General features: G+C 43.2%; 1 protein-coding gene across 1 annotated transcript in view; it reads left to right on the top strand.

The window, feature by feature from the left end:
• Positions 1–839: 839 nt before the first annotated feature.
• LOC123725116 (extensin-like) overlaps positions 840–24,943 on the top strand; it is a 33,551-nt gene continuing 9,447 nt past the window's right edge. Inside the window, exon 1 of the mRNA XM_045688909.1 lies at positions 840–1,033. Coding sequence (XP_045544865.1) covers positions 840–1,033 — 194 coding nt within the window. The remainder of the gene's footprint in view (positions 1,034–24,943) is intronic.

The following is a 24,943-nucleotide window of genomic DNA, read 5'->3' as shown; positions in this document are numbered from 1 at the left end:
GGTTTAGAGATGTTCAAGACCAGTTTATTACTGGCCATCTCCTTGTTAATGTATATGGTTGAATCATCACCATACATGGACACACAGGCTTTGTTTAATGCCAGTGGTGGCAGGTTATTGGTAAAAATACAAAAGAGTAGAGGGCCTAGAGAGCTGCCCTGCGGTACACCACACTTTACATGTTTGACATTAGAGAGGCTTCCATTAAAGAGAACCCTCTGTGTTCTATTAGATATATAGCTCTGAATCCATGATATGGCAGAGGTTGAAAAGCCATAGAACATATGTTTTCTCAACAACAGGTTATGGTCAATAATATCAAAGGCTGCACTGAAATCTAACAGTACAGCTCCCACAATCTTCTTATTATCCATGTCTTTCAACCAATCATCAGTCATTTGTGTCAATGCAATGCATGTTGAGGGCCCTTCTCCTTAAGCATGCTGAAAGTTTATTGTCAATTTGTTGACAGAAAAATGGCATTGTATTTGATCAAACACAATTTTTTCCAACAGTTTTCTAAGAGTTGGCAGCAAGCTGATAGGTCTGCTGTTGGAACCAGTAAAGGCCGTTTTACCTGTCTTGGGAAGCGGAATGACTTTGGTTTCCCTCCAGACGTGAGGACAAACACCTTCCTCTAGACTCAGGTTAAAGATATGACAGATAGGAGTGGCCATAGAGTCAGCTACCATCCTCAGTAGCTTTCGATCTAAGTTGTCAATGCCAGGTGGTTTGTCATTACTGAACGATAACAATAATTTGTCCACCTCTCCCAAGCTAACTTCACAAAATTCAAACTTACAATGCTTTTCTTTCTTTATAGGAACCAACAGAGTAACATGGACCCTCATCAACATCCTTATAGGAACCAGCAGAGTAACATGGACCCTCATCAACATCCTTATAGGAACCAGCAGAGTAACATGGACCCTCATCAACATCCTTATAGGAACCAGCAGAGTAACATGGACCCTCATCAACATCCTTATAGGAACCAGCAGAGTAACATGGACCCTCATCAGCAGAAGGCGAGGTCAGTACAGGTGCAAAGCAGGGACCGAGAGACTGAAAAACAGCTTCTATCTCAAGGCCATCAGACTGTTAATTAGGGACAGATGTTCCGCTAGCGGAACGCCTCACCAATATCCAATGGTATAGAGTGGTGCGAATTACAAATACCTCAAAAATGCAAAAACTTCAATTTTTCAAACATATGACTATTTTACACCATTTTAAAGACAATACTCTCCTTCATCTAACCACATTGTCCGATTTCAAAAAGGCTTTACAACGAAAGCAAAACATTAGATTATGTCAGGAGAGTACCCAGCCAGAAATAATCACACACCCATTTTTCAAGCTAGCATTTAAATGTCACAAAAACCAAAACCACAGCTAAATGCAGCACTAACCGTTGATGATCTTCATCAGATGACACTCCTAGGACATTATGTTATACAATACATGCATGTTTTGTTCAATCAAGTTCATATTTATATCAAAAAACAGCTTTTTACATTAGCATGTTTTGTTCAGAACTAGCATACCCACCGAAAACTTCCGGTGAATTTACTAAATTACTCACGATAAACGTTGACAAAAAACATAACAATTATTTTAAGAATTTTAGATACAGAACTCCTTTATGCAATCGCGGTGTCCGATTTTAAAATAGCTTTTCGGTGAAAGCACATTTTGCAATATTCTGAGTAGATAGCCCGGCCATCACGGCTAACTATTTTGACACCCACCAAGTTTGGCACTCACCAAACTCAGATTTACTATAAGAAAAATGTTATTACCTTTGCTGTTCTTCGTCAGAATGCACTCCCAGGACTTCTACTTCAACACCCAATGTTGTTTTGGTTCCAAATAATCCATAGTTATATCCAAATAGCTCCGTTTTGCTCGTGCGTTCAAGACACCATCCGAAGGGTGACGCGCCGGCGCATATCATGACAAAGAATTTCGAAATATTCCATTACCGTACTTCGAAGCATGTCAAACGCTGTTTAAAATCAATTTTTATGCGATTTTTCTCGTATAATAGCGATAATATTCCAACCGGGAGACATTGTATCGGTTCAAACACTGAAATAAGAAAATTGAGTCATCACATGCACGTGCGCGCCAGGGTCATTGTTCTCAGAAGTTCCACTACCAAAACCCCTACTGTTTTTCGCCCAGAGACTGCAGAGTTATCATTCAACATTCTGGCGCCTTCTGAGAGCCAATGAAAGCCTTAGAAAATGTCACGTTACAGCAGAGATCCTGTATTTTCGATAAAGAGGCTACAGAAGGCCAAGAAATGGTCAGACAGGGCACTTCCCATATAGAATCTTCTCAGGTTTTGGCCTGCCATATGAGTTCTGTTATACTCACAGACACCATTCAAACAGTTTTAGAAACTTTAGGGTGTTTTCTATCCAAATCTACTAATTATATGCATATTCTAGTTTCCGGCCGTGAAAATACTGCCCCCTATCCCAAACAGGTTAAACAGCCATCACTAACATTGAGTGGCTGCTGCCAACATACCGACTCAACTCCAGCCACTTTAATAATGTACAAATGTATGTAATAAATGTATCACTAGCCACTTTAAACAATGCCACTTCATATAATGTTTACATACTCTACATTACTCATCTCATATGTATATACTGTACTCTATACCATCTACTGCATCTTGCCATCTTGATGTAATAAATGTATCACTAGCCACTTTAAACAATGACACTTTTATATGTTTACATACCCTAATGGGCATTAATTTTTTGACGTAATTGTAATCCAGACCCAACCTTCATTTAGTCGTTTTACTGAGATTCCAAATGTTGTTTCTGACTCATATTGATGCTACATATGCTGTTTTAAAGGGATTAGTTTGTTTTTAGGGGCAGTCGCCCTTTAAAAAATTGGAACAGCTACATTTATCACTATAATATAGATACTTATACAAATACTGTCTGGTATCTGGCATCTCATGACATGCTTTCATGTAAACATATGTGTGGTGTGATATCTGGGAGAAGGTGAAGTGTGAAATGTGAAATGTGTTGACATGGCTCCAGTGTGATAGACTGACATGTTTTCTGGCATCCACACACACACACAGCTGTTCTGTCTCTACGGAGCAAGAGACAGGACACACACAAACACACTGAGATGTCCGCGCTTGGGAAATGGGCTAGGTTCACGCTGGCTGGCCCGAGGTGTTAAAAGGTGTGTGTGTGTGTGTGTGTGTGTGTGTGTGTGTGTGTGTGTGTGTGTGTGTGTGTGTGTGTGTGTGTGTGTGTGTGTGTGTGTGTGTGTGTGTGTGTGTGTGTGGCGTTAATGCCAGCCTGTCCACCGTGTCGTTCTCTAGATGATCTCCCTGCACTGAGGAAGCATGGCAGTTCACTGAGGAAGCATGGCAGTTCACTGAGGAAGCATGGCAGTTCACTGAGGAAGCATGGCAGTTCACTGATGAAGCATGGCAGTTCACTGAGGAAGTATGGCAGTTCAACTGAGGAAGCATGGCAGTTCACTGTGGAAGTATAGATTTTTTTTTTTATTAAAAAAATGAAAATACAATTCTTCACATTTTCAAACTGTCCATTTATATTTTCCAACAGGGCTATACATTTGGGTGAGGTTTTTTCTCGCCTGAGTAGCCTCGTTTCACTGCCAAAAATAAAATGAAACCATCTAGTGTTCAGCGAAATAACAACACAATGTCAAATACAGGAAGCCGAGTCAAATAATGAACATCCAATCACATTTTAACCGTTACTCTCTCGCGGGGAACCTTCACTCTTGCGCAGACGTTTAAAAAACAAAACATGACCATTTGAAAAATAAGCCACAGGAGTTTTTTGAGTGAGAATAAAGACAACTTTCGAGTAGTAAGACGTGTATAAAAGCAACAGATACCATTAATAAGAAGAGTCTAGAAGCGTCTTATATGGTGAGCTACAGAGTGGCTAGAACAGGCAAGCCCCATACTATCGTGGAGGACTTAATTCTTCCTGCTGTCGCGGATATGGATGGGACAATGCTGGGGATAAAGGCCCAAAAAACTATACAGACAATGCCTCCATCAATCAACACTGTTTCACGGCACATCAGTAACATGGCAGGAGATGTTTTGAAACAATTACTGCTTCGCATACAAGCCAGTGAATTCTATGCGTTACAGCTGGATGAGTCAACAGACTTGGTGGGCCTGGCACAGCTCCTGGAAAATGTCCGTTACGTTTATGGGGTTCAATTATTGAAGACATCCTTTTCTGCAAACCACTGGAAACCAGGATAACATGAGAGGATATTTTTATAGTACTGGACAGCTTTTTGACAAATGGACTTTGGTGGTCAAGATGTGTTGGTATCTGTACTGATGGAGCAAAAGCCATGACAGGGAGACATAGCGGGGTGGTAACGCGCGTGCAAGCAGTTGCTCCCGACGCCACTTGGGTCCACTGCAGCATCCACCGAGAGGCTCTTGCTGCCAAGGGAATGCCTGACAGCTTGAAAAAAACAAAACGTTTTGGACACTACAGTGAAAATGGTTAACTTTGTTAAAGCAAGGCCCATGAACTCTTGTGTATTTTCTGCATTACGCAATGATATGGGCAGCGACCATGTAACGTTTTTACAACATACAGAAGTGTGCTGGTTATCAAGGGGCAAAGTATTGACACGTTTTTTTTTTTTAATTGAGAGAGGATTCTTTACTGACCGTAATTTTCACTTGTCTGACAGCTTGCATGATGACGAGCTTCTCAAACGACTGGCCTATCTGGGTGATGTTTTTTCCACGCCTGAATGATCTGAATCTAGGATTACAGGGACTCTCCGCAACTATATTCAATGTGCGGAACAAAATGGAGGCTATGAATAAGAAGTTGGAGCTCTTCTCTGTCTGCATTAACAAGGACAACACACAGGTCTTTCCATCATTGTATGTTTTTTTTTGTGTGTAAATGAACTCAAGCTTACGGCCAATGTCAAATGTGATATAGCGAAGCACCTGAGTGAGTTGGGTGCGCAATTACGCAGGTACTTTCCCGAAACGGATGACACAAACAACTGGATTCGTTATCCCTTTCATGCCCTGCCTCCAGTCCACTTACCGATATCTGAACAAGAGAGCCTCATCGAAATTGCAACAAGCGGTTCTGTGAAAATTGCATTTAATCAGATGCCACTGACAGATTTCTAGATAGGGCTGCAGTCATATTCTGGCCTTCGTGCTGCAAATCGTGCTGTTAAGACGCTGATGTCCTTTGCAACCACGTACCTATGTGAGAGTGGATTCTCGGCCCTCACTAGCATAAAAACGAAATACAGGCACAGACTGTGTGTGGAAAATGATTTAAGACTGAGACTCTCTCCAACACAACCCAACATTGGAGTTATGTGCATCCTTTCAAGCACACCCTTCTCATTAACCTGTGGTGAGTAAATTTTTTATGTGTAAAATGGTTAGATAAAGAGCAAAATGATAGATTATTTTAGCTCAGTTGGTTGAGCATGGTGTTTGCAACGCCAGGGTTGTGGGTTCAATTCCCACGGGGGGCCAGCACAGAAATATTTTTTTTTAATGAAATGTATGCATTCGCTACTGTAAGTCGCTCTGGATAAGACCGTCTGCTAAATGACGTAAATGTAAATGTAATATTATTATTTGTGCCCTGGTCCTATAAGAGCTCTTTGTCACTTCCCATGAGCCGGGTTGTGACAAAAACTCACACTCATTCTTATGTTTAATAAATGTATCGTACAGTGTTGTGTGTGTGGCAGGCTTACAATGACGGCAAAAAACAAACATTTGAGAGTGTGCTGACCCTGGTGCTAGAGGGGGTACAGCTGGAGGTTGAATGTTTTGAAGAGGCACGGGACTATAACAAGTTTGGGAACCACTGCTCTAGAGAAATATTTGACAACATCATAATATGGTTCCTACTAACTACTTGCCTACTTTAGCAATGTCATTGAATTTCCAATGCCACTCTAAATTAGTGTAATCTAGAAGAGAAACATTACCCTTCGAGGTGCAACCCTCGTCATGGGAACAAATAAATATTGGATGCAGCTGTGGTGGTAGCAGCTGACTCATGTCTGACTACAACAGTGTACTAACTAGCAGCAACAAACCCAATCCAATCCATGGCCGTAGCAAAACATGTCCCAGTTTGTTGCATGGTGTAACGTGTCCCAGTTGGTTGCATAGTGTAACATGTCCCAGTTGGTTGCATAGTGTAACATGTCCCAGTTGGTTGCATGGTGTAACATGTCCCAGTTGGTTACATAGTGTAACATGTCCCAGTTGGTTGCATGGTGTAACATGTCCCAGTTGGTTACATAGTGTAACATGTCCCAGTTGGTTACATAGTGTAACATGTCCCAGTTGGTTGCATAGTGTAACATGTCCCAGTTGGTTGCATAGTGTAACATGTCCCAGTTGGTTGCATGGTGTAACATGTCCCAGTTGGTTACATAGTGTAACATGTCCCAGTTGGTTGCATGGTGTAACATGTCCCAGTTGGTTACATAGTGTAACATGTCCCAGTTGGTTACATAGTGTAACATGTCCCAGTTGGTTGCATAGTGTAACATGTCCCAGTTGGTTGCATAGTGTAACATGTCCCAGTTGGTTGCATAGTGTAACATGTCCCAGTTGGTTGCATAGTGTAACATGTCCCAGTTGGTTGCATAGTGTAACATGTCCCAGTTGGTTGCATAGTGTAACATGTCCCAGTTGGTTGCATAGTGTAACATGTCCCAGTTGGTTGCATAGTGTAACATGTCCCAGTTGGATACATAGTGTAACATGTCCCAGTTGGTTGCATAGTGTAACATGTCCCAGTTGGTTGCATAGTGTAACATGTCCCAGTTGGTTGCATAGTGTAACATGTCCCAGTTGGTTGCATAGTGTAACATGTCCCAGTTGGTTGCATAGTGTAACATGTCCCAGTTGGTTGCATAGTGTAACATGTCCCAGTTGGTTGCATAGTGTAACATGTCCCAGTTGGTTGAATAGTGTAACATGTCCCAGTTGGTTACATAGTGTAACATGTCCCAGTTGGTTGCATAGTGTAACATGTCCCAGTGGGTTGCATAGTGTAACATGTCCCAGTTGGTTACATAGTGTAACATGTCCCAGTTGGTTACATAGTGTAACATGTCCCAGTTGGTTGCATAGTGTAACATGTCCCAGTTGGCTAAATAGTGTAACATGTCCCAGTTGGTTGCATAGTGTAACATGTCCCAGTTGGTTACATAGTGTAACATGTCCCAGTTGGTTGAATAGTGTAACATGTCCCAGTTGGTTGAATAGTGTAACATGTCCCAGTTGGTTGCATAGTGTAACATGTCCCAGTTGGTTAAATAGTGTAACATGTCCCAGTTGGTTGCATAGTGTAACATGTCCCAGTTGGTTACATAGTGTAACATGTCCCAGTTGGTTACATAGTGTAACATGTCCCAGTTGGTTACATAGTGTAACATGTCCCAGTTGGTTACATAGTGTAACATGTCCCAGTTGGTTGCATGGTGTAACATGTCCCAGTTGGTTGCATAGTGTAACATGTCCCAGTTGGTTGCATAGTGGAACATGTCCCAGTTGGTTGCATAGTGTAACATGTCCCAGTTGGTTGCATAGTGTAACATGTCCCAGTTGGTTGCATGGTGTAACTGCGTCACCGGCCTGAATCTAATCCAATCTGTAGCCAGACAGTCTACATCTGTAAAGCATAGAATTAGCTTCCAAACTAGATTACGTTATTTTCTCAAGCTATGTTTATAATTGAGGGATGATGATATTCGTTACACCTACTTTTTCTGTTAGCCAAACTACAGAGTTGTGTGCCAAACTGATCCGCTGGTCATAAACGGACTCTGGGACCTACCAGAAGGAGCAAAGGTGTGTATCATAACATGTCCAGGAAGTGTAACGTCGACTCAAGGTGTCAGGAAGCAGGTGCAGTTAGTGACTTTAGTATAAACAAACGATCCAAAAACAATGAACGATGTCTGACAAGGAAACAGAACCAATACAGCCTGAGGAGTGATACTATGGAGTGGGAGATAATGGGAGAGTAATCAGGGTAGTGATGCTATGGAGTGGGAGATAATGGGAGAGTAATCAGGGTAGTGATGCTATGGAATGGGAGATAATGGGAGAGTAATCAGGGTAGTGATACTATAGAGTGGGAGATAATGGGAGAGTAATCAGGGTAGTGATACTATAGAGTGGGAGATAAAGGGGGAGTAATCAGGGTAGTGATGGAGTCCAGGTGTGGGAGATAATGGGAGAGTAATCAGGGTAGTGATACTATAGAGTGGGAGATAATGGGAGAGTAATCAGGGTAGTGATACTATAGAGTGGGAGATAAAGGGGGAGTAATCAGGGTAGTGATGGAGTCCAGGTGTGGGAGATACTGGGAGAGTAATCAGGGTAGTGATACTATAGAGTGGGAGATAATGGGAGAGTAATCAGGGTAGTGATACTATAGAGTGGGAGATAATGGGAGAGTAATCTGGGTAGTGATACTATAGAGTGGGAGATAATGGGAGAGTAATCAGGGTAGTTATGCTATAGACTGGGAGATAAAGGGGGAGTAATCAGGGTAGTGACAGAGTCCAGGTGTGGGAGATAATGGGAGAGTAATCAGGGTAGTGATACTATAGAGTGGGAGATAATGGGAGAGTAATCAGGGTAGTTATGCTATAGACTGGGAGATAAAGGGGGAGTAATCAGGGTAGTGACAGAGTCCAGGTGTGGGAGATAATGGGAGAGTAATCAGGGTAGTGATGCTATGGAATGGGAGATAATGGGAGAGTAATCAGGGTAGTGATACTATAGAGTGGGAGATAAAGGGGGAGTAATCAGGGTAGTGACAGAGTCCAGGTGTGGGAGATAATGGGAGAGTAATCAGGGTAGTGATGCTATGGAATGGGAGATAATGGGAGAGTAATCAGGGTAGTGATACTATAGAGTGGGAGATAATGGGAGAGTAATCAGGGTAGTGATGCTATGGAATGGGAGATAAAGGGAGAGTAATCAGGGTAGTGATGGAGTCCAGGTGTGGGAGATAATGGGAGAGTAATCTGGGTAGTGATGGAGTCCAGGTGTGGGAGATAATGGGAGAGTAATCTGGGTAGTGATGGAGTCCAGGTGTGGGAGATAATGGGAGAGTAATCTGGGTAGTGATGGAGTCCAGGTGTGGGAGATAAAGGGAGAGTAATCAGGGTAGTGATGGAGTCCAGGTGTGGGAGATAAAGGGAGAGTAATCAGGGTAGTGATGGAGTCCAGGTGTGGGAGATAAAGGGAGAGTAATCAGGGTAGTGATGGAGTCCAGGTGTGGGAGATAAAGGGGGAGTAATCAGGGTAGTGATGGAGTCCAGGTGTGGGAGATAAAGGGGTAGTAATCAGGGTAGTGATGGAGTCCAGGTGTGGGAGATAAAGGGGTAGTAATCAGGGTAGTGATGGAGTCCAGGTGTGGGAGATAAAGGGGTAGTAATCAGGGTAGTGATGGAGTCCAGGTGTGGGAGATAAAGGGAGAGTAATCTGGGTAGTGATGGAGTCCAGGTGTGGGAGATAAAGGGAGAGTAATCTGGGTAGTGATGGAGTCCAGGTGTGGGAGATAAAGGGAGAGTAATCTGGGTAGTGATGGAGTCCAGGTGTGGGAGATAAAGGGGTAGTAATCAGGGTAGTGATGGAGTCCAGGTGTGGGAGATAAAGGGGTAGTAATCAGGGTAGTGATGGAGTCCAGGTGTGGGAGATAAAGGGAGAGTAATCAGGGTAGTGATGGAGTCCAGGTGTGGGAGATAAAGGGAGAGTAATCAGGGTAGTGATGGAGTCCAGGTGTGGGAGATAAAGGGAGAGTAATCTGGGTAGTGATGGAGTCCAGGTGTGGGAGATAAAGGGAGAGTAATCTGGGTAGTGATGGAGTCCAGGTGTGGGAGATAAAGGGAGAGTAATCTGGGTAGTGATGGAGTCCAGGTGTGGGAGATAATGGGAGAGTAATCTGGGTAGTGATGGAGTCCAGGTGTGGGAGATAAAGGGGTAGTAATCAGGGTAGTGATGGAGTCCAGGTGTGGGAGATAAAGGGGTAGTAATCAGGGTAGTGATGGAGTCCAGGTGTGGGAGATAAAGGGAGAGTAATCAGGGTAGTGATGGAGTCCAGGTGTGGGAGATAAAGGGGTAGTAATCTGGGTTGTGATGGAGTCCAGGTGTGGGAGATAATGGGAGAGTAATCAGGGTAGTGATGGAGTCCAGGGGAGAAGGAGTATCAAATCAAATCAAATGTATTTATAAAGCCCTTCTTACATCAGCTGACATCTCAAAGTGCTGTACGGAAACCCAGCCTAAAGCCCCAAACAGCAAGTAATGCAGGTGTAGAAGCACGGTGGCTAGGAAAAACTCCCTAGAAAGGCCAAAACCTTAGGAAGAAACCTAGAGAGGAACCAGGCTATGAGGGGTGGCCAGTCCTCTTCTGGCTGTGCCGGGTGGAGATTATAACAGAACATGGCCAAGATGTTCAAATGTTCATAAATGACCAGCATGGTCAAATAATAATAATCACAGTAGTTGTCGAGGGTCCAACAAGTCAGCACCTCAAGAGTAAATGTCAGTTGCCTTTTCATAGCCGATCATTGAGAGTATCTCTACCGCTCCTGCTGTAGACGTGACAGATTGCAATGGTTTAGCAACCTTATAAATAATTGAAATCACTGTCCGCTTGCTATTTTCACAGCTTGTCAGGCAAAACCTCAGAATAGAAGTATGTCATGTGAGAGAAGTACCCCTGTGACACCACCTCCGTTGTTGCCAGTCTCCCTCAACATCCTATGTAACGGACACGCCATCACGAGGCCTCTGATAGTGACCTGAGTTACTGCCCTGAGGACACTGACGGCTTCATCAACAACAACAGGTAATGTGTTATGTGAAAAGTTGTATAAAAAAATAACCGGCTTGATAAACTAGTAGGCCAAGCAGATACGACTAGTAGAATCATTAGCAAAAATCTTCGTCCTTTCTTTGGAACAAAATTGAAATTGACCACTTGGCTGTCTATTATATCTCCCTGTCACAGGCCCTCTCAGTCAACACCACCTCATAAGAGTGCCTGATGTAGTTCTGGAGATGTCCAGTTTGCAGCTGAACATACTGTAAAGAGTCAGGGTGTAGCGGGTCGGACGAAGTCAGGCGCAGGACACAGAACTGAGTAAAAACGTAACTTTACTCGAAATAAACCAACAATAAAATCCCCACTGGGAAACAGAAGTACTGACCACTTCACAACGAATTAACACGCACAACCACCATGGGGAAAACAGAGGTTAAATCATGAACATGTAATTGGGGAATTGAAACCAGGTGAGTAAAACAAAGACAAAACAGAAAGGAAAATGAAAAGTGGATCGGCAATGGCTAGAAGGCCGGTGACGTCGACTGCCGAACGGCGCCAGAGCAGGGAGAGGGACTGACTTCGGAGGAAGTCATGACACATACAGTATTGACAAGACCAGCAAGGGGGACCTCATCAACATTATGCAGACATGCCCTCGCTGTGAACATTCCTATGAATGGAACAGCCAGACATGCCCTCGCTGTGAACATTCCTATGAATGGAACAGCCAGACATGACCTCACGGTGAACATTCCTATGAATGGAACAGCCAGACATGACCTCACGGTGAACATTCCTATGAATGGAACAGCCAGACATGACCTCACGGTGAACATTCCTATGAATGGAACAGCCAGACATGACCTCACGGTGAACATTCCTATGAATGGAACAGCCAGACATGACCTCACGGTGAACATTTTTATGAATGGAACAGCCAGACATGCCCTCGCTGTGAGCATTCCTATGAATGGAACAGGCAGACATGCCCTCGCTGTGAAAATTCCTATGAATGGAACAGGCAGACATGCCCTCGCTGTGAAAATTCCTATGAATGGAACAGACAGACACATATTGGCAAATATCTGTCCAGCAACCTTCACCTGTCAGTGACAACAGCTTTCACAGGCTCATAATTTGTACAAATACAGAAGCTAACCCACTTCATTACATTGATACATTTGATAACCCAATTTGTAAAACATAATTTATGTAAACTGATATTATTTGTTCATTATTTTCTACTTCTTAAACCGTATTTGGATGGATTAGTTTTACTTAGGGCGGTCGGGTGAAGTGTTTTGTTGTCGTGCACATAACTACAACCTCTGTAATTTTAGTCCCGTCCGAATCTGCCATGACAGTTCATTTTTACATGGCAGGAGAGTAACAATTCCAGCAAGAATAACCTACTGTTTTTTTGGGGGCAAACTCCAAAGTCCTCCGATAATACTAGTCCCGTGCGAATCGACATCCCTGTCATTTTGAGAGAAATGTCTTGAGTTCTGAAAGGTGTTGCTCGAGCAAGAAAGAAATAACTGATTGGATAAATTAAAGGAAGTGCATAGCCTATTTATGAAGGGCCCACATGTATCAACTTTCACAGTGAATGCTTTAGTTTATACATTTATGAATTGATCATCGCCAAATGAATTATTGAAAAAATATTGAGCCTATTTTCAAGCAAACCTGGCTGTTAATAGATCGCAAAGCAGAACTGAGCTAAACGTTTGAAAGGACAACTTCACATTTTCATCCATAGAATCAAAACACATCTCAGGTGCAAGTGTTTAGCTCACATCTGAAGGTTGCATTTTACTGCGGATCGCTAAAATATTCTCAATTCAATGATTACGGCGACATTGTACCGAAGATAGTTTGGTACGGTTTAGAAACTTGGCGAAACAAGCTCGAGTTATCAGTGTCGCCCGGACTTGTTGAAATATCTTCATGCCTAGAAAAAAAAACCTCCAGGCTTCCATCATAACTGTCACACCCTGATCTGTTTCACATGTCTTTGTGCTTGTCTCCACACCCACTCCAGGTGTCGCCCATCTTCCCCATTATCCCCCAGTGTACTTATACCTGTGTTCTCTGTCTGTTGCCAGTTCGTTTTGTTTCGTCAAGCCTACCAGCGGTGTTCCCTCTGTTCCTGTCGTAATCTAGTTCCTGTTTTCTAGCTTTCCCGATTTTTACCATTCTGCCTGCCCTGAGCCTGCTAAACTAGTCCCGTCTGAATTGTCCTCGGGAATAACGGACATTCTGGAGTAATAATTACATAACCGACATTCTCTAGTAATACTAGTTCCATGTGAATAGAGCTTTAGATGCATATAATGTCCAGGGTATAACCTAGCCTGGTGGAACCAGCCTGATCACCATATAAATGTCCAGGGTATAACCAGCCTGATCACTGTGTTCCTATATAATGTCCAGGGTATAACCTAGCCTGGTGGAACCAGCCTGATCACCATATAATGTCCAGGGTATAACCTAGCCTGGTATAACCAGCCTGATCACCATATAATGTCCAGGGTATAACCTAGCCTGGTATAACCAGCCTGATCACCATATAATGTCCAGGGTATAACCTAGCCTGGTGGAACCAGCCTGATCACCATATAATGTCCAGGGTATAACCTAGCCTGGTGGAACCAGCCTGATCACCATATAATGTCCAGGGTATAACCTAGCCTGGTGGAACCAGCCTGATCACCATATAATGTCCAGGGTAAAACCTAGCCTAGTGGAACCAGCCTGATCAACATATAATGTCCAGGGTATAACCTAGCCTAGTGGAACCAGCCTGATCAACATATAATGTCCAGGGTATAACCTAGCCTGGTGGAACCAGCCTTATCACTGTGTTCCCATATAATGTCCAGGGTATAACCTAGCCTGGTATAACCAGCCTGATCACCATATAATGTCCAGGGTAAAACCTAGCCTGGTGGAACCAGCCTGATCACCATATAATGTCCAGGGTATAACCTAGCCTGGTGGAACCAGCCTGATTACTGTGTTCACCATATAATGTCCAGGGTAAAACCTAGCCTGGTATAACCAGCCTGATCACCATATAATGTCCAGGGTAAAACCTAGCCTGGTGGAACCAGCCTGATTACTGTGTTCACCATATAATGTCCAGGGTATAACCTAGCCTGGTATAACCAGCCTGATCACCATATAATGTCCAGGGTAAAACCTAGCCTAGTGGAACCAGCCTGATCACCATATAATGTCCAGGGTAAAACCTAGCCTGGTGGAACCAGCCTGATCACCATATAATGTCCAGGGTATAACCTAGCCTGGTGAGACCAGCCTGAATCACCATATAATGTCCAGGGTATAACCTAGCCTGGTGGAACCAGCCTGATTACTGTGTTCACCATATAATGTCCAGGGTAAAACCTAGCCTGGTGGAACCAGCCTGATCACCATATAATGTCCAGGGTATAACCTAGCCTGGTGGAACCAGCCTGATCACCATATAATGTCCAGGGTATAACCTAGCCTGGTGGAACCAGCCTGATTACTGTGTTCACCATATAATGTCCAGGGTAAAACCTAGCCTGGTATAACCAGCCTGATCACCATATAATGTCCAGGGTATAACCTAGCCTGGTGGAACCAGCCTGATTACTGTGTTCACCATATAATGTCCAGGGTATAACCTAGCCTGGTGGAACCAGCCTGATCACCATATAATGTCCAGGGTATAACCTAGCCTGGTGGAACCAGCCTGCTCAACATATAATGTCCAGGGTATAACCTAGCCTGGTGGAACCAGCCTGATCACCATATAATGTCCAGGGTATAACCTAGCCTGGTGGAACCAGCCTGATCACCATATAATGTCCAGGGTATAACCTAGCCTGGTGGAACCAGCCTGATTACTGTGTTCACCATATAATGTCCAGGGTAAAACCTAGCCTGGTATAACCAGCCTGATCACCATATAATGTCCAGGGTATAACCTAGCCTGGTGGAACCAGCCTGATTACTGTGTTCACCATATAATGTCCAGGGTATAACCTAGCCTGGTGGAACCAGCCTGATCACCATATAATGTCCAGGGTATAACCTAGCCTGGTGGAACCAGCCTGCTCAACATATAATGTCCAGGGTATAACCTAGCCTGGTGGAACCAGCCTGATCACTGTGTTCCTATATAATGTCCAGGGTAAAACCTAGCCTGGTATAACCAGCCTGATCACTGTGTTCCCACGGGGGGCCAGCACAGAAAAAAATGTATGAAATTGTATGAAATGTATGCATTCACTACTGTAAGTCGCTCTGGATAAGAGCGTCTGCTAAATGACTAAAATGTAAAATGTAAAAATGTTCCCATATAATGTCCAGGGTATAACCTAGCCTGGTATAACCAGCCTGATCACTGTGTTCCCATATAATGTCCAGGGTATAACCTAGCCTGGTATAACCAGCCTGATCACCATATAATGTCCAGGGTATAACCTAGCCTGGTGGAACCAGCCTGATCACCATATAATGTCCAGGGTATAACCTAGCCTGGTGGAACCAGCCTGATCACCATATAATGTCCAGGGTATAACCTAGCCTGGTATAACCAGCCTGATCACCATATAATGTCCAGGGTATAACCTAGCCTGGTGGAACCAGCCTGATCACTGTGTTCCCATATAATGTCCAGGGTATAACCTAGCCTGGTATAACCAGCCTGAAGAGAAGAGAGGAAACAAAAGGAAGGGAAAGACTTCAAAATAAAATGTGACGAATACAATTTGATTGGATTTGATTTGAAGCATGCATGAGCACACCAGCTGTTCCAGGGGAAAGAGAAATGTTCAAAATAACATTAAAACAGATATGGGGACTATTTTATTCCAACAGCAATTAGGCTGTATAATAGATAGTCTATTGGTCCCTCCAGTATACAGCAGTGTAGAGCTCAAAACCTTGTTGATGTCTATAGTATTCTCTCTGGTATGCAATCTGGTTTCCCCTCAGGTTATGGATGTGTCACTGCAACCTTAAAGGTCCTCAATGATGTCACCATTGCCCTTGATTCTAAGCAATGTTGTGCTGCTATTTTTATTGACTTGGCCAAAGCTTTTGATACTGTAGAACATTCCATTCTTGTGGACCAGCTAAGGAGTATTGGTGTCTCTGAGGGGTCTTTGGGATGGTTTGCTAACTACCTCTCTCAAAGAGTGCAGTGTACAAAGTCTGAACATCTGCTGTCACAGCCACTGCCTGTCACCAAGGGAGTACCCCAGGGCTCGATCCTAGGCCCCACGCTCTTCTCAATTTACATCAACAACATAGCTCTGGCAGTAGGAAGCTCTCTCATCCATTTATATGCAGATGATACAGTCTTATACTCAGCTGGCCCCTCCCCGGATTATGTGTTAACCTCTATGGGCTAGGTGGGACGCTTGCGTCCCACCTACGTAACAGCCACTGCCAGCCTGTGGCGCGATTTTCAAAACCTTAAAAATCCTATTACTTCAATTTCTCAAACATATGACTATTTTACAGCCATTTAAAGACAAGACTCTCGTTAATCTAACCACACTGTCCGATTTCAAAAAGGCTTTACAACGAAAGCAAAACATTAGATTATGTCAGCAGAGTACCAAGCCAGAAATAATCAGACACCCATTTTTCAAGCCAGCATATAATGTCACCAAAACCCAGAAGACAGCTAAATGCAGCACTCACCTTTGATGATCTTCATCAGATGACAACCCTAGGACATTATGTTATACAATACATGCATGTTTTGTTCAATCAAGTTCATATTTATATCAAAAACCAGCTTTTTACATTAGCATGTGACGTTCAAAACTAGCATACCCCCGCAAACTTCCGGGGAATTCGCTAACATTTTACTAAATTACTCACGATAAACGTTCACAAAAAGCATAACAATTATTTTAAGAATTATAGATACAGACCTCCTCTATGCACTCGATATGTCCGATTTTAAAATAGCTTTTTGGTGAAAGCACATTTTGCAATATTCTAAGTACATAGCCCAGGCATCACGGGCTCGCTATTTAGACACCCGGCAAGTTTAGCACTCACCATAATCATATTTACTATTATAAAAGTTTGATTACCTTTTGTTGTCTTCGTCAGAATGCACACCCAGGACTGCTACTTCAATAACAAATGTTGGTTTGGTCCAAAATAATCCATCGTTATATCCGAATAGCGGCGTTTTGTTCGTGCGTTCCAGACACTATCCGAAATAGTAAAGAAGTGTCGCGCGCATGGCGCAATTCGTGACAATAAAATTCTAAATATTCCATTACCGTACTTCGAAGCATGTCAACCGCTGTTTAAAATCAATTTTTACGACATTTTTCTCGTAGAAAGCGATAATATTCCGACAGGGAATCTCCTTTTCGGCAAACAGAGGAAAAAAATCCCAAAGGCGGGGCGGTCGGGGTCACGCGCATAAGCCCAGTGTCCCTTGATCGGCCACTTGAGAAAGGCGATAATGTGTTTCAGCCTGGGGCTGGAATGACGACATTCTGTTTTTTCCCGGGCTCTGAGCGCCTATGGAAGACGTGGGAAGTGTCACGTTAGAGCAGAGATCCTTAGTAAATGATAGAGATGGAAAAGAAGTTCAAGAAATGGTCAGACAGGCCACTTCCTGTAAAGGAATCTCTCAGGTTTTGACCTGCCATTTGAGTTCTGTTATACTCACAGACACCATTCAAACAGTTTTAGAAAATTTAGGGTGTTTTCTATCCATATGTAATAAGTATATGCATATTCTAGTTACTGGGTAGGAGTGGTAACCAGATTAAATCGGGTATGTTTTTTATCCAGCCGTGTCAATACTGCCCCCTAGCCCTAACAGGTTAATCACTCTACAACAAAGCTTTCTTAGTGTCCAACAAGCTTTCTCTAACCTTAACCTTGTTCTGAACACCTCCAAAACAAAGGTCATGTGGTTTGGTAAGAAGAATGCCCCTCTCCCCACAGGTGTGATCACTACCTCTGAGGGTTTACAGCTTGAGGTATTCACCTCACACAAGTACTTGGGAGTACGGCTAGACGGTACACTGTCCTTCTCTCAGCACATATCAAAGCTGCAGGCTAAAGTTAAATCTAGACTTGGTTTCCTCTATCGTTCCTCTTTCACCCCAGCTGCCAAACTAACCCTGATTCAGATGGCCATCCTACCCATGCTAGATTACAGAGACGTCATTTATAGATCGGCAGGTAAGGGTGCTCTTGAGCGGCTAGATGTTCTTTACCATTCTGCCATCAGATTTGCCACTAATGCTCCTTATAGGACACATCACTGCACTCTATACTCTTCTGTAAACTGGTCATCTCTCTAAACCCGTCACAAGACCCACTGGTTGATGCTTATTTATAAAACCCTTTTAGGCCTCACTCCCCCCTATCTGAGATATCTACTGCAGCCCTCATCCTCCACATACAACACCTGTTCTGCCAGTCACATTCTGTTAAGGGTCCCCAAAGCACACACATCCCTGGGTCGCTCGTCTTTTCAGTTCACTGCAGATAGCAACTGGAACGAGCTGCAACAAACACTCAAACTGGACAGTTTTATCTCCATCGCTTCATTCAAAGACTCAATCATGGACACTCTTACTGACAGTTGTATTGTGTTGTCTACCTGTTTGCCCTTAGTGCTGTTGTCTGTGACCAATAATTTTTGTACCCTGTTTTGTGCTTCTACCATGTTGTGTTGCTACCATGTTGTTGTTGTGTTGCTACCATGTTGTGTTGCTACCATGTTGTTGTTGTGTTGCTACCATGTTGTGTTGCTACCATGTTGTTGTTGTGTTGCTACCATGTTGTGTTGCTACCATGTTGTTGTTGTGTTGCTACCATGCTGTGTTGTTACCATGTTGTTGTTGTGTTGCTACCATGCTGTGTTGTTACCATGTTGTTGTTGTGTTGTTACCATGCTGTGTTGTTACCATGTTGTTGTTGTGTTGCTACCATGCTGTGTTGTTACCATGTTGTTGTTGTGTTGCTACCATGCTGTGTTGTTACCATGTTGTTGTTGTGTTGCTACCATGCTGTGTTGTTACCATGTTGTTGTTGTGTTGCTACCATGCTGTGTTGTTACCATGTTGTGTTGCTACCATGCTGTGTTGTTACCATGTTGTTGTTGTGTTGCTACCATGCTGTGTTGTTACCATGTTGTTGTTGTGTTGCTACCATGCTGTGTTGTTACCATGTTGTTGTTGTGTTGCTACCATGCTGTGTTGTTACCATGTTGTTGTCATGTTGTGTTGCTACCATGCTGTGTTGTTACCATGTTGTCATGTTGTGTTGCTACCATGCTGTGTTGTTACCATGTTGTTGTTGTGTTGCTACCATGTTGTGTTGCTACCATGTTGTGTTGCTACCATGTTGTGTTGCTATCATGTTGTTGTTGTGTTGCTACCATGCTGTGTTGTTACCATGTAGTTGTTGTGTTGCGACCATGCTGTGTTGTTACCATGTAGTTGTTGTGTTGCTACCATGCTGTGTTGTTACCATGTAGTTGTTGTGTTGCTACCATGTTGTGTTGCTACCATGTTGTTGTTGTGTTGTTACCATGCTGTGTTGTTACCATGTTGTTGTTGTGTTGCTACCATGCTGTGTTGTTACCATGTAGTTGTTGTGTTGCTACCATGCTGTGTTGTTACCATGTTGTTGTTGTGTTGCTACCATGCTGTGTTGTTACCATGTAGTTGTTGTGTTGCTACCATGCTGTGTTGTTACCATGTAGTTGTTGTGTTGCTACCATGCTGTGTTGTTACCATGTAGTTGTTGTGTTGCTACCATGTTGTTGTTGTGTTGCTACCATGCTGTGTTGTTACCATGTAGTTGTTGTGTTGCTACCATGTTGTTGTTGTGTTGCTACCATGCTGTGTTGTTACCATGTAGTTGTTGTGTTGCTACCATGCTGTGTTGTTACCATGTTGTTGTTGTGTTGCTACCATGTTGTTGTTGTGTTGCTACCATGCTGTGTTGTTACCATGTAGTTGTTGTGTTGCTACCATGCTGTGTTGTTACCATGTAGTTGTTGTGTTGCTACCATGTTGTTGTTGTGTTGCTACCATGCTGTGTTGTTACCATGTAGTTGTTGTGTTGCTACCATGCTGTGTTGTTACCATGTAGTTGTTGTGTTGCTACCATGCTGTGTTGTTACCATGTTGTTGTTGTGTTGCTACCATGTTGTTGTTGTGTTGCTACCATGCTGTGTTGCTACCATGTTGTTGTTGTGTTGCTACCATGCTGTGATGCTACCATGTTGTTGTTGTGTTGCTACCATGTTGTTGTTGTGTTGCTACCATGTTGTGTTGCTACCATGTTGTTGTTGTGTTGCTACCATGCTGTGTTGTTACCATGTTGTTGTTGTGTTGCTACCATGCTGTGTTGCTACCATGTTGTGCTGCTACCATGCTGTGTTGTTACCATGTAGTTGTTGTGTTGCTACCATGCTGTGTTGTTACCATGTTGTTGTTGTGTTGCTACCATGTTGTTGTTGTGTTGCTACCATGCTGTGTTGCTACCATGTTGTGTTGCTACCATGCTGTGTTGTTACCATGTTGTTGTTGTGTTGCTACCATGCTGTGTTGTTACCATGTTGTTGTTGTGTTGCTACCATGTTGTGTTGTTACCATGTTGTTGTTGTGTTGCTACCATGCTGTGTTGTTACCATGTTGTTGTTGTGTTGCTACCATGCTGTGTTGTTACCATGTTGTTGTTGTGTTGCTACCATGCTGTGTTGTTACCATGTTGTTGTTGTGTTGCTACCATGTTGTTGTTGTGTTGCTACCATGTTGTTGTTGTGTTGCTACCATGCTGTGTTGCTACCATGTTGTGTTGCTACCATGCTGTGTTGCTACCATGTTGTGTTGCTACCATGCTGTGTTGTTACCATGTTGTTGTTGTGTTGCTACCATGCTGTGTTGTTACCATGTAGTTGTTGTGTTGCTACCATGCTGTGTTGTTACCATGTTGTTGTTGTGTTGCTACCATGTTGTTGTTGTGTTGCTACCATGCTGTGTTGTTACCATGTAGTTGTTGTGTTGCTACCATGCTGTGTTGTTACCATGCTGTTGTTGTGTTGCTACCATGCTGTGTTGTTACCATGTTGTTGTTGTGTTGCTACCATGCTGTGTTGTTACCATGCTGTTGTTGTGTTGCTACCATGTTGTTGTTGTGTTGCTACCATGCTGTGTTGTCATCTTAGGTCTCTCTTTATGTAGTGTTGTGGTGTCTCTCTTGTCTTGTGTCTTTTGTCCTATATTTTTATTTACATTTTAATCCCAGCCCCCGTCCCCGCAGTAGGCCATCATTGTAAATAAGACTGCTCTTAACCGACTTTCCTAATTAAATAAAGGTTAAATAAAACATTTTTTTAAAGTTTGGGGAACGCCCTTTCCTGTTTCAGTGTGACAATGCCCCTTTGCACAAAGCGAGGTCCATAAAGAAATGGTTTACCGAGATCAGTGTGGAAGAACTTGACTGACCTGCACAGGGCCCTGACCTCAACCCCATCGAACACATTTTGGGATGATTTGGAACGCTAACATCAGCACCCGACCTCACTAATGCTCTTGTGGCTGAATGGAAGCAAGTCCCCCGCAGCAATGTTCCAACAACTAGTGGAAAGCCTTCCCAGAAGAGTGGAGGCTGTTATAGCAGCAATGTTCCAACATCTAGTGGAAAGCCTTCCCAGAAGAGTGGAGGCTGTTATAGCAGCAATGTTCCAACATCTAGTGGAAAGCCTTCCCAGAAGAGTGGAGGCTGTTATAGCAGCAAAGGGGGGGGGGGGTCCAACTCCATATTTTACATACTGTATCAGGGAACTCCTGTCTTAGGCCATATGGTGTCCAGTACACTATACAGGAAGGTTTGACGACTGACATGTTTGGAAAGGTAGCCCCAGGCCCCCAGCACCACCAGACAAAATGCTGATAGGTACTGAAGACAGAAGCCCACTCAGAGCTGTCAGTGTGTTAGTCAGTCAAATCCTTAGATTTGGGCAAATAGACCATAGAAAAAAATGTAATTCTATTTCTGTTTAGACAGCTGAAGTTCTACTTTACATTATTATTTATTTTATTTTTTAATTTTTTTAGGTAAAGTGTAGGAAACACCATTTTTATAAGCGCATCAATATATTTACAACAGAAAATATTTTGGCTTCTGTTTCACAAAAGACAACAGTTGATTTTTGTTGTTGTTGGTGTGTTTGATATAAATGTGTGTCTACACTCAAGCTGGCTATGTTTGTGCAATATCCACATGTAACCTACACCTGTAGGAATATTAGTTCTTGGGAGAGAGACAAGACACAACTAGCCGGTTATAGAATATTGTGTTGTAAAGACAGCTGAGCTGACGGAAGACCACAGGTATTCAACTCGCAGTAGTAGAAATCGTTTTTCCACCATAACATGTATTTACATGATGTGTGACTTTTGTAGTGTTGTATAATGAGCGTCTTACGAAACACATTCTAGACACTGGCTCTTACTATCTTCCCATAACTGATTTGACAGAGACATATCCCACATGAAGAAAAACAAATCTAACTGTATATTATAGAATAGTACACACTGTACTACCCCTCAATCATGTGTAGTACTTACTATAGAATGTTGTAGTATACTGTAGAATACTGTACTACCCCTCAATCATGTGTAGTACTTACTATAGAATGTTGTAGTATACTGTAGAATACTGTACTACCCCTCAAACATGTGTAGTACTTACTATAGAATGTTGTAGTATAATGTAGAATACTGTACTACCCCTCAATCATGTGTAGTACTTACTATAGAATGTTGTAGTATACTGTAGAATACTGTACTATCCCTCAATCATGTGTAGTACTTACTATAGAATGTTGTAGTATACTGTAGAATACTGTACTACCCCTCAATCATGTGTAGTACTTACTATAGAATGTTGTAGTATACTGTAGAATACTATACTACACACTGTACGATTCCTCAATCATGTGTAGTACTTATTATAGAATGTTGTAGTATAATGTAGAATACTATACTACACACTGAAACTATCCCTCAATCATGTGTAGTACTTATTATAGAATATTGTAGTATAATGTAGAATACTATACTACACACTGAAACTATCCCTCAATCATGTGTAGTACTTACTACAGAATGTTGTAGTATACTGTAGAATACTGTACTACCCCTCAATCATGTGTAGTACTTACTATAGAATGTTGTAGTATTCTGTAGAATACTATACTATACACTGTACTATCCCTCAATCATGTGTAGTACTTACTATAGAATGTTGTAGTATACTGTAGAATACTATACTACAAACTGTACTATCCCTCAATCATGTGTAGTACTTACTATAGAATGTTGTAGTATACTGTAGAATACTATACTACACACTGTACTATGCCTCAATCATGTGTAGTACTTATTATAGAATGTTGTAGTATACTGTAGAATACTATACTACACACTGTACTATCCCTCAATCATGTGTAGTACTTACTATAGAATATTGCAGTATACTATGGGGGAAAACACTGTAGTAAATACAGCAATGTCCGTAAAAACACTACACTTTTTTAACTATAGTATTTTTTACAGGTTATAGAAAAGCTCTGAACTATTTGTTCAGACTCCATCCTACCCCAGTATATTCTGCCTTGTTCAGACCCCAGTCCCATCCTACCTTGTTCAGACCCCAGTCTAACCCTACCTTGTTCAGACCCCAGTCTGACCCCAGTCCCATCCTTCCTTGTTCAGACCCCAGTCCCATCCTACCTTGTTAAGACCCCAGTCCCATCCTACCTTGTTCAGACCCCAGTCCACCCTACCTTGTTCAGACCCCAGTCCTACCCCAGTCCCATCCTACCTTGTTAAGACCCCAGTCCCATCCTACCTTGTTCAGACCCCAGTCCACCCTACCTTTTTCAGACCCCAGTCCCATCCTACCTTGTTCAGAACCCAGTCCTACCCCAGTCTGATCCCAGTCCCATACTACCTTGTTCAGACCCCAGTCCCATCCTACCTTGTTCAGACCCCAGTCCCATCCTACCTTGTTCAGACCCCAGTCCCATACTACCTTGTTCAGACCCCAGTCCAACCCTACCTTGTTCAGACCCCAGTCTAACCCTACCTTGTTCAGACCCCAGTCTAACCCTACCTTGTTCAGACCCCAGTCTAACCCTACCTTGTTCAGACCCCAGTCCAACCCTACCTTGTTCAGACCCCAGTCTAACCCTACCTTGTTCAGACCCCAGTCTAACCCTACCTTGTTCAGACCCCAGTCTAACCCTACCTTGTTCAGACCCCAGTCCCATACTACCTTGTTCAGACCCCAGTCCCACCCTACCTTGTTCCTACCTTGTTCAGACCCCAGTCCCACCCTACCTTGTTCAGACCCCAGTCCCATACTACCTTGTTCAGACCCCAGTCCCATACTACCTTGTTCCTACCTTGTTCAGACCCCAGTCTAACCCTACCTTGTTCAGACCCCAGTCTAACCCTACCTTGTTCAGACCCCAGTCTAACCCTACCTTGTTCAGACCCCAGTCTAACCCTACCTTGTTCAGACCCCAGTCCCACCCTACCTTGTTCAGACCCCAGTCCCACCCTACCTTGTTCAGACCCCAGTCCAACCCTACCTTGTTCAGACCCCAGTCCCATACTACCTTGTTCAGACCCCAGTCCCATACTACCTTGTTCCTACCTTGTTCAGACCCCAGTCCCATACTACCTTGTTCAGACCCCAGTCCCACCCTACCTTGTTCAGACCCCAGTCTAACCCTACCTTGTTCAGACCCCAGTCTAACCCTACCTTGTTCAGACCCCAGTCCCATACTACCTTGTTCAGACCCCAGTCTAACCCTACCTTGTTTAGACCCCAGTCCCACCCTACCTTGTTCAGACCCCAGTCTAACCCTACCTTGTTCAGACCCCAGTCCCACCCTACCTTGTTCAGAACCCAGTCCCATACTACCTTGTTCAGATCCCAGTCCCATACTACCTTGTTCAGACCCCAGTCCCACCCTA

This window comes from Salmo salar, chromosome ssa11 (assembly GCF_905237065.1).
Source record: "Salmo salar chromosome ssa11, Ssal_v3.1, whole genome shotgun sequence".
Classification (NCBI taxonomy): domain Eukaryota; kingdom Metazoa; phylum Chordata; class Actinopteri; order Salmoniformes; family Salmonidae; genus Salmo; species Salmo salar.
Note: the sequence above shows the minus strand (reverse complement) of the source record. Positions and strands in the feature narration are given on the sequence as shown.